Source organism: Camelus ferus, chromosome 15 (genome assembly GCF_009834535.1).
Source record: "Camelus ferus isolate YT-003-E chromosome 15, BCGSAC_Cfer_1.0, whole genome shotgun sequence".
In the NCBI taxonomy this organism is placed as follows: Eukaryota; Metazoa; Chordata; class Mammalia; order Artiodactyla; family Camelidae; genus Camelus; species Camelus ferus.
Window position 1 is genome coordinate 17,431,429 of NC_045710.1, and position 14,072 is coordinate 17,445,500.

At 39.5% G+C, this 14,072-nt stretch overlaps 1 protein-coding gene across 14 annotated transcripts in view; it reads right to left on the reverse strand.

Moving 5' to 3' along the window:
- Nucleotides 1-14,072, reverse strand: part of DTNB (dystrobrevin beta) — a 214,536-nt gene that overhangs the window by 37,842 nt on the left and 162,622 nt on the right. For all 14 annotated transcript variants that reach the window (XR_004326183.1, XR_004326184.1, XR_004326185.1 and 11 more), the window contains exons 13-14: nt 5,065-5,150; nt 4,151-4,264 (exon numbers count right to left, since the gene is read on the reverse strand). Coding sequence is in view for 11 of the 14 variants with exons in the window: in XM_032497159.1 (XP_032353050.1) it covers nt 4,151-4,264; nt 5,065-5,150 (200 nt within the window). In the remaining 3 variants the exon portion in view is untranslated. The remainder of the gene's footprint in view (nt 1-4,150; nt 4,265-5,064; nt 5,151-14,072) is intronic.

Here is a 14,072-nt window from a genome sequence, read left to right on the forward strand (position 1 = left end):
TTGAGGCCCACCATTTTACTCAATACGCAACCTTGGACAAGTCACTCCACCTGTCTGAGCATCAACTTTTTCTTCTCTAAAATAGGACTAATAATAAGTAACAGCAATATTTTGAGGATCAAGTAAGATAATGGACATGAAAGTGTTCTGTGAACTTTACAATGCTGCTCAAAGGAAAGCTGTGTTCATTTCATCATCCCATGCAATAATCTCAATAGCAGAATTTCTAGCATCACTGGCTCGCCCTGCACAATCTAGACTCTGTTGTCCACTGTGTAGCCACTAGCCACAAATGACTACTGGGCACATGTCTGAACTGAGATGCGTTGTGAGTGTAACATACACACTGGATCTTAAAAACTTAGTGTGAATAAAAGGAAAGTAAAATAGCTTGATAATTGTTCAATGTTTTTAATGATTAAATGTTGAAATGATAATATTTTAGATACGACAGGTTATATAAAAAATAGTGTTAATATTAATGACACCTATCTCCTTTTAGTTTTTCAACATGGTTGTTAGAAAATTTTTAGTATACATATGGCTCACATGACATTTCTATCAGAGAGTGCCGCTCCAGACCCCCCTACATTCTAATCCTTAGTTCCTCACTTCCTATTCCGTTCCATGTCTGGACCTCTGGCCATGGTTCATTTTCCCCTAAGTAGACCCCATCGTTTTACGACTCAAAGCTACTCCTGGACTCTCTTCAAAATGTTATTCACTCCTTAGTGTCCATCCCAAATGTCACTCTTTCCAGGAAGCTACTCCTGACTCCTTTCGGCAGGTATCAGACCCTGCTTAATTATAGAAATTGGTGCTTATCTTTGGCACTTAATTTATTTTACCTTGTACTGCTGTCATTCCTACCATGATGCAAAATCCTTGAGGTGAGGGGATGAGCCTTACTCATCTTTGCAGTTATTAAACGATTAAGAGAATATCATGCATCCATTGTGGACTCAATTAACATCTAGTGAACTTAACAAAACCATTATTTGAAGCCCTCCAAGGATTTCCAATGATGTATCACTTAAGGCTCTCCAGAATCTGGTTTCAATTATCTAACTAATTTAATCTCCTATCATTGGCACTGTAAAGATTAATTCACTGGATGATTGAAACAATTTCTTAGCATCAAGACTTGTTCCCCTCTCTGAAATGTCTTACTTATTTGGGGGATATTGCCAAACCCCAGGTCCACTTCTAATCTGAAATGGTCTGTCCCACATTCCATTCAAACCATACCTACCTTTTCATGGTCTAGCCCAAATTCTACTACCTCCATGGGTTTAACTGCTTCTGGCCTATGTATGTGTTTATATACATATATCTTTCCCTACTCAAATTTCTTTTAATATCCATACTATTTATTAACACTGCAAAATATTACTTAACTGATTATCAAATTATTTTACATTTTGTTTCTAAAACTAGATTATACATTTTTAAGGTAGAATCATTGTCTTCTGGTCTTCATGCTCCCTAAATTTCCAGCACAGGTATAAACTCAATAAGGAGAAGTTGACTCATTCTAATTTTCTAAAAAGCCTTTCTGAACTTCCAAGACTGAATGTAGTACTCTTTCTCCGTGCTGTGAGTGGTCAAATAATTATAATATGTGGCCAAAAATGAATGAACTACAGCTACATGCAACAACATGGAAGGACCCTAAAGAGTAATATTAAGGGGGAAAAAGTCCCAGAAGACTGCACACAATACCATTTTTATAAAGCTCAAAAAACAAAAAGCAAAGCTAGACACTTTATTATGTGGGCATACACATATATTTGACAATATTGTTTAAAAAGCAAGGGAATGATAAACCAAATTCTGGATGGAGGTTAGCTTTGGGGAGAGGGTGGAAGCAAAGAAGTGGGATAAGGGGGGCAGATATGCAGATGACATGGTTTAAGCAATATATGAGGTCTCAAGTAGGATGTGGGTTCCCGGGTGTTCATTTTATCATTATGCTTCAGATCTGACTCATTTGTCACTTACATCATTATTATAACAAACATATTAAAAATCATAATAAAGGAGAAAAGATAATCTTGGTGGCCAGGATTCATAACCACTAGCCCTAAGGATGAAACTCTCTTTTTTGCTTTATTACACTAGCTGGGTATTGGCAGTTCCAGGCTTCATATATACTGATCAAAACCAGAAGGATGTCAGAACCTACAAATGAATCTTGCCCTTTACATGTCTTATGATAAACAAAGGTTTGTACTATTAATATAAGTGAATTCAACAATTTCTTTCATGGCTAGTAATTCTGAGAAATTATTTTCTATTCCAAAATCCTAAAGAAATTCTTCTATGTTTTCTTCTAGGAGTTTTAACATTTTTGTCTCCATGTTTAATCCATCTGGTGGTGTTTTCTGCATATAGCCTGAGGAAGAGAGCCAATCTGTTTTGTCCTTATGCATGACCAATTAATTGATCCAGCACACATTAAATGGTCCCTTTTTTTTTTTCAGTGATATAGAAGCTGCTTTTGAGATTAAATACATTCTGATTTCTCAGGATTTAGACCTTCCTTGGACTTAAGATTAAATTCCTGCTTTTTACTGCCTCATGTGACACTGCTGGATTCAGCCCTTTGGCTATGTAAATCTAGGATTTTTTTCAGATCCCTCCAGCATATGGAAGCACTTCAAGCATCCCAGTTCCAGCAATAGTTAGACTAAAGTATGATAGCCTTTTGCTTTTCTAGATATAAAACAGTCACTTGTGCCTGAGCACTAGGAAAGAAAACAGTGTATCTTATGCCACTAGCTTAGAGTTCCACTTTACCTGAGTCAGCAGCTTTTGCTTTCTCATCCTTCCTAGTGTGACACCAACTGTGCTGATACCCCAACTGTGTGACAGTGGACCCAGAGCAACCAAAATCTCTGCCCAACTAAAGTTAGAAACTAAAATGAACGTTTAGGAGAATGGGCATTTCTGTATCTCTAATGATTTTCATCTGGATAGTTTAAATTCTTCATGATTTCTTTATTAATGATGTAAATCTAAATATCAGGATAGTTAAAGAAAAACAATGATCTCTATTCTCTAAGAAAAGAAATCATGGTTGGGATTCTAAATGACCTGAGCCAAAGGAAGAACTAAGAAAGAATATTCAGGGGGGAGGGTATAGCTCAAGTGGTAGAGCGCATGCTTACCATGCACGAGGTCTTGGGTTCAAATCCCAACTACCTCCTCTAAAAATAAATAAATGAATAAACCTAATTACCTCCCCCCTCAAAAAAAAATCCAATAAAAAAATCATAAAAAAAAGGACATTCAGCTGTGCAGAATCCCAGATGACAGCATATTTAAAATCAACTGTGGACTGTCAAATGTTCCAACCTAAACAGAAAGAACCCACTGTTTGGAAATCTCAAGGTCTGGTGAAAATCAAATCATTCACTTAGTTTCCATAATGTCCTCACTTATGGAAGAGGATACACACGTCTTTCTAAGATTGATAGGAAATAAGACCCTGACAACTTTGCTCGGGTCATGTGCATGTTATAGTCTTCCTGAAGATTCCTCATTCCCTCCTAGACAACATCAGGCAGGAGCTGAAGTTGCTTTCTACCCCAATCCAGATCCTTTGTTCTTAGTCTCTCAAGCCTTGAGACACTTTACATTTATGTTGAAGTGGGAAGGTACCACAGCCCTAGTGCAAGGGATTCCCACTTGGTTTCACATCTCAGAGGACATGTGTAGAATGCATGCTTTTCCTGCAACGGACTCCTACTCTGACTGTGCTGTGCCAGGAGACTGTACTCACAGCACAGGCAGAGCAGAATTCCTGCCAAGAGTCTCTACAGTTAGACTCATTTGCAAGATAAGATTAAGTGCAACGCACTGTCTTCTTAAAGCAATCACAACAGCCTAACCACTGCTATGCTCGTCCATGGGGCTGCAACAGTGTTAGCCTAGTTCTGGAACGAAGGCAGGAGACCTCAGAGTGATTAATAAAGGAACCCAAACATCCGACGCAGTAACAGAATGAGTGGAATGCTTTAGCTGTTTGTTCTAACATGACTAGTTACACTGCTAAACAGATCCTAGCCCACTAGTTTGGTTTCCTGAGCTGTAAGTTCCTCCCGCAGCAGATGAGAACTGGGGGACAGGTGCAGGAGCCTCCACATACCTCAGCAGTCGCAGCTCTGCCAGCAACGTGGGGTTCTGCTGGGCCTTCTCCGGGGTGGGCTGGGACGCCTGCTCGTGCTCCAGACGGAGACGCTGAATCTCCTGCAGGATCTCTCTAGAGAGGACGGGTGAAAAGGAGATGGCTACGTGGTGCCTCACAGCTCCCTCCCTCTCTTCTTTTTCCTGTTAGAAGTCTTTATTCCAGTAGTGCTGCCTCTGCCAATCTTGTTCTGATTGCTTCTGAATGACCAAGATGTGAAACGGACACCTTCTTGAAACTACTTCACTTGGGATTTCCTCAATAAACAATCCTTTGTGGTAGAAAGTCATACAATTCCTCTTCTCGAGAACTTGAAAATCTTCACAGAAGAAAAATGACATCTAGAATACTCCATTCCTCCTGGGGGTTAGGAAAAAACTCCCTGCAACCCCCTAATGCAGGTCCTGTGCTGACATTCCTCAAGTCCTCCTCTGTCTCCTTTCGTCTCCTGACCCCACCCCGCCCATCCCCACCAAGTGCTGATGGTTGCCACCTGTAAATGGCTTTTCAGTGGGAGAACAGACAGCTGCATGCAGCAACATGGGCCAGGACAGGATGACAAGATAGAGCAGAGGCTCCTGAGAGTAGAGTAGAGAAAGGAATCCTGAGAGGGGAACACACTAGGGGAGGGAGAAAGAGTCTATGGGAGGGCACGTGAGCAGGGTTTTGCACTCCCAGAGTGGACTGCATGCAGAGGTATACAAATTAGTGTCCAGGGCATGCACTGGACTTGGGCTGGCCTATCATCATTGAAGTGGGATCTCCCTTTGTGGTCAAAACCCACCTAGTCTGCAAAAAAAAAAAAAAGAGAGAGAATCAGATACTCACGTGATAGGCTCAAGCTTCAGAAACTGGCTTGACCTCTGCATTCTTACCTGTTTTTGTTTTCCAGTTCTGCAATAAGTTGTCTTTGTTGTTTGTTGGCATCAAAGTTAAAGCTCAAGTCAGTGGGAGGATGAGTCTAGAGTGAGGAAGAAGAAAGGTTTTACACCAGAAATTGACACAACATTGTAAACTGACTGTACTTCAATAAAAATATTTTTTAAAAAAGTTTTTTTCTTCTGATTTAAATATATCGAGTCCTAAAGGGGCTGTTGATTTTTTAAAAACAGATTTCTGAGGTATAATTTACATACCATAAAATCCACCCATTTTAAGTGCACAATTCAACAAGTCTTAGTAAATTTAAGCAGTTGAGCAAACCAACCACCACAGTCCAGTTTTAGAACATTTTTCGTCACCACAGAAATCTCCCTCATGCCAGTCTGTAGTCAACTACTGCTCCCACTGCCAACCACAGGCAACCACTCATCTGCTTTCTGTCCATAGTTTTGCCTTTTCTAGAAACTTCACATAAAGGGAATCATGCAACATGCAGTCTTGGTTTCTGGCTTCCACTTAGCATGATGTTTCTGAGGTTCATTCATGTTGCTCCATGAAACAGGAGTTCCTTTCTTTTTACTGCTGAATAGTACTCCATTGTTTCCAGCTTTTGGCTATTACAAGTGAAGCTGCTCTGAACCCTCATTTACAAATCTCTGTGTTGATATGTGTTTTCGTCTCTCTTGGATAAATACCTGAGAGGAAATCTTGAGTTATATGATAATTCTGTATTTAGCATTTTGAGAGTGTCAAACTGTTTTCCAGAGTGGCTGAACCATTTTATGATCTGACCAACAAAGAATGAGTGTTTCCAATTTCTCCATATCTTTGCCAATATTTGTCATCGTCTTTTTGATTTTAACCATTCCAGTGGGCGTGAAGTACCTACCTGTGGTTTTTTTGTTTGTTTTAAAATTGAGATATAATTTACATGTCATAAAATCTACCCTTTTAAAGTATACAATTCAGTGGTTTAAACTTATATTTATGAGGTTGTGAGCCCATCATCAGTATCTAATTCCAGTGCACTTTCATCATCCCAAAAAGAAACCCACAGTCACTCTCCATTCCCCCATCCCCACCCCCTGACAATTGCTAATCTACTTTCCTGCATCTATGGATTTGCCTATTCTGGACAGTTCATATAAACGGAATCATGCAATATGTGATCTTTTATGCATGATTTCTTTCCCTTAGCAAATATTTTCAAGGTTTATCCATGCTGTAGTATCGGTACTTCATTTCTTCTTATGGATGAATAATACTCCATCATACGATATATCATACCTTGTTTATCCATTCAATAACTGACATCTGGGTTGTTCCCATTTTGGGGGCTATTTTGAATAATGCATTTGTGAACAAGTTTCTGCATGGAGACATGATTTCATTTTTCTTGGGTATACATCTAACAGTGGAATTGCTAGGTCATATATAGTAACTGTCTTTTGAGGAACTGCCGAACTGTTTCTCTATGTGGCTGTATCATTTTTCATTCACACCAGCAAGATATGAGAGGTCCATTTTTCCCACATGCTTGCCACATTGCTTGTTATTGTCCATGTTTCTGATCAGTCATCCTAGTCAGTATGAAATGGTACCCTTTGTAAATTCAATTTGCATTTCCTCAATGATTAATATATTGCTCATACTTTCATGTGCTTTTTGGCCATCTGTATGTCTTCTTTGGAGAAATCATGATGGTTTTGATTTGCATATCCACTGATATTTCTGACCCTTGTTACCTCTTTTAAGAATATGGAAGCCACTCAACACAAAATAGAAAATGGATGACTAGGTGACATTTCCCTTTTACTGATTAACCAGAATGGAAGCTCTCAGTGAAGGCTCTGGGATGGCTATGCTTCACTCTGTATTCTCAGTTCTGCCCCAAATATGATCTACGATGAAGCAGAAACCTTGTTTCCTGTCCAGAGCTTAAAGATGCAATAAGTAATTCTTTTCATGTGGAATTTCCTAAATAAACAGGAGTAAAAGAGCATAGTAAATCTCAGTGACAGGCTTTTTTTTTTTTTTAATCAAATTACCAAATATTTTTCTTATTTAAAAGAAAAAAAAAAAGGTGATCTTTCTTCCTCCAGAGAAGAGTGGACCAGCAGCCAATTGAGCAAATTCTCTATATTCCATTTAGAGTCTTGTGAGAGTCTGAGTTAAATCTCAGAAAAACGGCTTACCTGAGACTGAACCTGCTACAGATAACAGATTTACTATTCCTGAAAACTGGAGTTAAAGCTAATAGCTCCTTATAAGAGTGGAACCAGGGGAAATTATGGGTGAGGAAGTGAGCTCTGAAAGGACTTTGCTTCATATGATGACAAGCAAACAGAAACCCCGTAGCACTTCACTGGAAATTTCTAAAGAATCTCTTTAGTTTTAAATGCCTGTACACTTGAAACTAACACAGTATTGAAAAATCAACTGTATTTCAATAAATTAAAACAAACAAGGAAAGTCAGAGAAGCTGTCACAGCCCTGATGAGCCTATGGAATCATGACAACTAAATGTAATGTGGTATCTTGCCTGGAACCCCAGAACAGAAAAAAGATAGAAAAATATTAGGTAAACACTGACAAAATCTGAATAAAGCACAGACTTTAGTTAATAATAATGAATTGGTATTGGCTTATTAACTACAATAAACATGTTAAGGTAAGATGTTAATAATAGGGGAAACTGAACATGGTTATAAGGAAACTGCTCTAGCTTCATAATTTTTCTATAAATCTAAAACTGTTCTATAATTTAAAAGTTCATTAAAAACAATCGCTGCTTCTGCTACTAAGTGGAGGATTTACTGTAGTGGGATAAGGATGGAAGCAGGTAGACCAGTTAGGAATCCTAAGTTTTGCTTACTTGCCATGTAAACCTTGAGTTATTTTATTTTACCATATACCTTTATTTTTTGGTCTGTAAAATAGGAATATTTTTGGAAAGAAATGTGAAGAGGATCCCTTCCTCTGGTACATGAGTATTCTCTTAGGTTTAGGTAATCTCACAGAGCTCCATCATCTTTAATGAGATGGAGACAGATCTGAAAAATATAAGGTAAGAAACAAGACCCCACTGAGTAAAGCTGGGCACATGTTATGAAACCAAGGAAAGCTGACAAGGTCAGCAAACTATAATCTGATAGTATGCATCTGTGGAGCCTCCTAAAAAGAGATTGGAAGCTTCCCATCTGTATGAACTTGGCAGGATGAGTTCTAAAGAGATGTGCCCAGTATCAACTAGACTTTTGTTGTGTCCCAGGGGAAGCTGTCCCATCATCCCAACCCCACTTAGACTAACTGAAGGGCTATGGGTTATTAATTTCTCTCTCAAAAACCCAATAATGTTATTTAGAGTGGTGGTTCCCAAGCTAGCTGTAAGTCAAAAGCCTGGAAATTTTCTTTTTCTTTTTTAAATTAAAATCAATGGACCCTGCTAAAGCCAGAGATTCTGATTCAGGAGGTCTGAGGCAAAGCCAAGAATCTATATATTTTAAAAATGCTGCATACATGATTATAGTATGTAGCCAAGTTTGACAATGACTACTTTATAGGGGTTTTAAGTCATTAAATGTGTGCAAAACGTCACATGAAAATACTGCTGATCTTCAATTCTAAGAAGCCATAAGGCTATTTCTGGCTTGGTGCAGGGGTGGAGCAGCTGACTCGACAATGAGGCTGAAGACTGGGACAGGGCTATGTGAAAACAATCTCTTTTCAAAAATGTGTAAATGTTAGGTAGTATGACAATGGACAGCAGTTTCCCTTTCCTTTCACCTTCCTTTCAAGTTGTCCGTAATGAGTTTTCAATTTTTTCATAGAGGAAAAAACAAACAAACAAAAAACCCAAAAAACCACTTGATTACATCAAATGCTAGTGATGCTTGTGGCAAAATTTTAAGATCTGCTGTTATTACTATGATTTGTCACACACTGTAGTTTTTCTAAAAAGTAATTTAGGCACTTCAGGGAAACAAATTAGCACTCCTGGCTTATCTAAACAACCTACAATTTCTTGATTTGAAGGTCAGCTTGAAGAGGTTTCAGTGGCCATGTCTGCTACCTGGGGAGACATGAGGGTCTGATGCTGGACCACGCTATAGGGTGTAATGCCAGCTGCTAAAATGATTTAATGATATTTCTCTGTGGAAGGTTTTTGAAAAAAAAAAAATCAATACAAAGCCTATCTGACAGGCTATAAATAAATTCTTTTGAGCACTACACCCACTTTATGCAAAGCACTTATATCAGTTGGAGATTAGCAGATTAGAAATTTTCTGTTTAACAGAAATCTAGTCAAGAAGAAATCTTCCTGAGAGACCCAATATTTATAAGATAATGACACTTTAGAAAATAGACTGCAGATGAAAGAGACCATATCAGTATTTAGTCTCAAGACCATTCTAACAATTATCATTTTCACATGAATTAGAGAATTGGCATCAGAAACTATCAGGTGTAAACAGACTTATCTTTTTTGCAGTAAAGCAGTACTAGGATCTCCTTTTCAGGGTAAAATGGCTTTGGAGCTTTTATTTACAAAATTTTAAAAGTACTATGTAAAACCAACAAGACTATATAATGGCATTAAGTACACTTAATTTTAAAAATCCAACCACAATGCTGTCCCATTTCAACAAATTTAATTAATTTTATTTATAAATTTTAATTTCTAGAATAACTCGAACGTTTGTGACTGATTGAGGGCATGTATAAGGTTTAACTAATTAAATAGAACTTGTCTTTTTCCCAGGTTTTTTTTTCCTACTCTGTTCCATATCACTAATCTTTAGCATTGATAGAGTCAGACATATGACAATATTAGATTCTCAAGGAAAAGATTTTGAAGTCTAGACAAACCCAAAGGAATAAATTATTCTTGGAGGGCGAAACAAAGCAAGACTCTACAGGCAGCTTTTATAACTCTACTTCCCTATGAAAAAGTACATATAAATTGGTACATATTTCTAAAATTAATATGTTGTGTTTGTAGAATATGGTCCTTCAAGACCTGGTCTGTATGTCCAGTCTAATTTCACTCTAGTATTGTTCTCTGGAGCACAGAGAACAATACTGGACCTAACGGTCTCTGATTCCTATAATTTCTCTAAGAAATCTATGCCGGCCCCACGGTCATCAAGATATTTTTCTATTTTCATTTAGTAGCTTTATTGTTTTAGCTTTTATGTTTAAGTTTATGATATACTTCAAATTGATTTTTATACATGGTGTGAGGTAGGGGTAGAGGTTCTTTCTTTTCATACAAATGAACAGTTGTTCCAACAGCAGTTGTTAAAAAAAATTTTCCTTTCCCAATTAATTACTTTTGTGCCTTGTCAAAAGTCATTTCAACTTATGACTCTGTTTTGTGGATGATTTGCATACTTTTGCCAACACCACTCTTTCTTGATTACTGTGACTTTAGAGTAGGTCTTGATGTTAAGTAGGGTTGAGTTCTCCAAATAGGCTCTTTTCCAAGACTGTTTTGGTTATTCTAAGTTCTTTGGTTTTTTAAAGATATATTTGAAAATCAGCTGGGTCATTTCTGCAAATAAAGTAGAGATTTTGATTGATATTGAATCTATAGATCAATTTGGGGAAATCTGCCATCTAATAACACTGAATCTTTCGATTCATGGATATGGCACACCTCTCCATTTATTAGGTTTTCTTTCATTTCTCTTAGCAATATTTTATAGTTCTCAGTTTTGAACACCTTTCATTAAATTTATCCATAAGTATTTGATAGTTTTTAATGTTATAGTAAATAGTATTTTTCCTAAATTTAATTTTCTAATGTTCACTGCTTGTAGATAGAAACACAATCAATTTTTACATATTGGGAGAGAAGCAAGATGGTGGAATAGAAGGACGCTTGTAGCTCACCCTCTCCCACAAATACACCAAAACTCACATCTACGGACCTACTTAGCCAACCAGAGCACCTGCCAAACTCCGACAGAACATCACCCTCTTTGAAAGACAAAGATGCCAAAAATCTGGTAGGAGAAAAGGAAAACAGAAAGAAGAAAAAGCAAAACAGTGCAGGACCGATCCTGAGGGGAGGGAGTGGCAATGGAGGACTGGTGCTCATTCGCTCGGTCTCCCTTCTCCAACGGAGAGGCCAGTGGGAAAGAGGGGGAGCCTCCGAGGCTCAGATCTGCCCCGAGCATCCCTTGACCGAAAGAACTGAGTTAAATGGGCACAAAGGGTCCCTGCGACACCCAGCCCGAGATGCGAGCTTGCAGCTGGGGCTGGGCCAGGCTGCCCGAGCCAGGCAGAGGACTGGGGCAGCTGCACTGAGGCAGCCCCGGGGAACTGCAGGGTGCTGCGCACTGTGGTTGGAAAGGGATACAGAGCAGAACAACCTCGGTCCCTCATAAATTGCGAAAAAAGCAAAGCAACACGGCTGGTGCGCCCTGGGGGGAGGGCGCCGTAGCCTTTGTCTCCTCAGACCTGTGCAGCCATTACTGGCGCTTCTCGCAAGAAGAGAGGTGGGGTGCAGCCACAGCCGCCATCTCCTCCTGTGCGCAGTGCCCAGGCGGGGGCGGGGCCGAGACCTGAATCTGCACCCAGGGGCTCCGCAACCTCCTAGGAAGGACTGAGACTTGTTTACAGCCCGAAGCAGATAGGATCTTTCTGCCCTGGCACTGCAGAGAACTAGCGCCGCCAAGACAAATAAGGAGCTGAGATTTGGCATGGAGCAGGGGCGGAGCCATTCTGCAGTCTTCCCCGAGCCCGCCTTCGGGGCGCCCACCCGAGGCGGAGCGGGCAGCTGCACAGAGCAGCAGAGCAACCAGCACCCAGAGAGGGCAGGCGGCCACCCGCCTTCCTGGCAGGAATGCAGCACCTGACCACAGTGCTGGGAGGGGGCATGATCCGCCCACCTGCCTCACCAAGCGCAGCATCTGACTGCGACATCGGGAGGGGGAGTGACCCACCCCCCCACAGGGTTAAGAGCTCAGCATCTGACCCAGTGTTGGGAGGGGGCACAATCTGCTAGCTGACAGCCACTGGGAGCAGCACAGACGAGGGCGCCAACAGAGGGCCCCTGGAAACAGCAAGCTGAGTTCGCAAAACAGGGCGAAGACACAAAGACCTCTCGATAAAATCATTAAGAGCACACTGTCTCCAGGAGAACTAGGTAACTGATACTCCTTAAGCCACAGTGCCAGAGAGATATAAGCAACATGAAGAAGCAGAGGAACCACTCCCAATTAAAAGATCAAGAGAAATCCCCTGAAAGTATGATCAAGGAAATAGACATTGATGGCCTACTAAATTAAGATTTCAAAAAAAGGAGGGATCAAAATACTAAAGGAACTAAAAGAAAGTGTTTAGAGATAAAATATGTCAAAAATGAAATAGAAGCTATAAAGAAGAACCAAGTAGAATTAGTAAACTCATTTGCTGAGATGAGAGCTGACCTAAAGGCCGTACAAAGCAGGCTAGCTAATGCAGAGGAACGAATAAGTGACCTAGAAGACAGGACAACAGAAAGCACCCAATCAGAACAGCTGAGAGAAAAACAAATAAAAAACAATGAAAACAATATAAGGGACCTATGGGATAATACAAAGTGTGCCAATCTATGCATAATAGGGGTTCTAGAAGGGGAAGAAAGAACAAAGGGGATTGAAAAGGTATTTGAAGAAATCATGACTGAAAACTTTCCAAACCTAAAGGAATCAGATATCCAAGTACAGGAGGCTCAGAGGGTCCCAAACAGGAAGAACCCAAACAGACCCACACCAAGACATACCATAATCAAGATGGCCAGAGTCAAGGATAAAGAAACAATCCTAAAGGCAGCAAGAGAAAAACAAAGAGTGAGTTACAAGGGAACTCCCCATAAGGCTCTCAGCTGATTTCTCTACACAAACACTACAGGCCAGAAGGGAGTGGCAAGATATCAAAGTCCCGAATGAAAAAAAGATGCAGCCTAGGATACTCTATCCAGCAAGGCTATCCTTTAGAATAGAAGGAGAGACAAAGAACTTCACAGACAAGCAAAACTTAAGACAGTTTAGCAACACTAAACCCATGCTAAAAGAAATATTAACAGGTCTACTCTAAATAGAAAAGAAGCAGGATGCTACAAAAATGAGAAACTCATAACCAGAAAGGAGATAACTGCCATGAATTACAAAAAGAATAAACACAAAATTATAAAAGAAGACATCTAAATCATTAAGAGTGGGAGAGGGAAGCAAGGAAAGCCACTGTGCAAAACAGTATGGAGATTCCTCAAAAGACTAGGAATAGACTTACCATATGACCCAGGAATCCCGCTCCTTGGCATATATCCAGAAGGAACCCTACTTCAAAATGACACCTGCACCCCAATGTTCATAGCAGCACTATTTACAATAGCCAAGACATGGAAACAGCCTAAATGTCCATCAACAGATGACTGAATAAAGAAGATGTGGTATATTTATATGATGGATTACTATTCAGCCACAAAAACCGACAACATAACGCATTTGCAGCAACATGGATGTTCCTGGAGAATGTCATTCTGAGTGAAGTGAGCCATAGAGAGAGAGAAAAATACTATGTGAGATCACTCATATGAGGAATCTAAAAAAAGAAAAAACCAAAACATAAATACAAAACAGAAACAGACTCATAGACACAGAGTACAAGCTTGGGGTTGCCGACGGGGAAGGGGTGGAAAGGGACAGACTGGGATTTTAAAATGCAGAGTAGATAAACAAGATTATACTGTATAGCACAGGGAAATATATGCAGGATCTTGTGGTATCTCACAGCAAAAGAAAAATGTGACAATATATGTATGTTCATGTATAGCTGAAAAATTGTGCTCTACACCGGAATTTGACACAACATTGTAAAATGACTATAACTCAATAAAAAATGTTAAAAAAATTTTTACATATTGATTTTGTATGCTGCCACGCTGTTATGAAGTCATATAACTGTTCTAGTAGTGTTCTTCCAGAACTTTCCTTAGGACTTCCTATATACA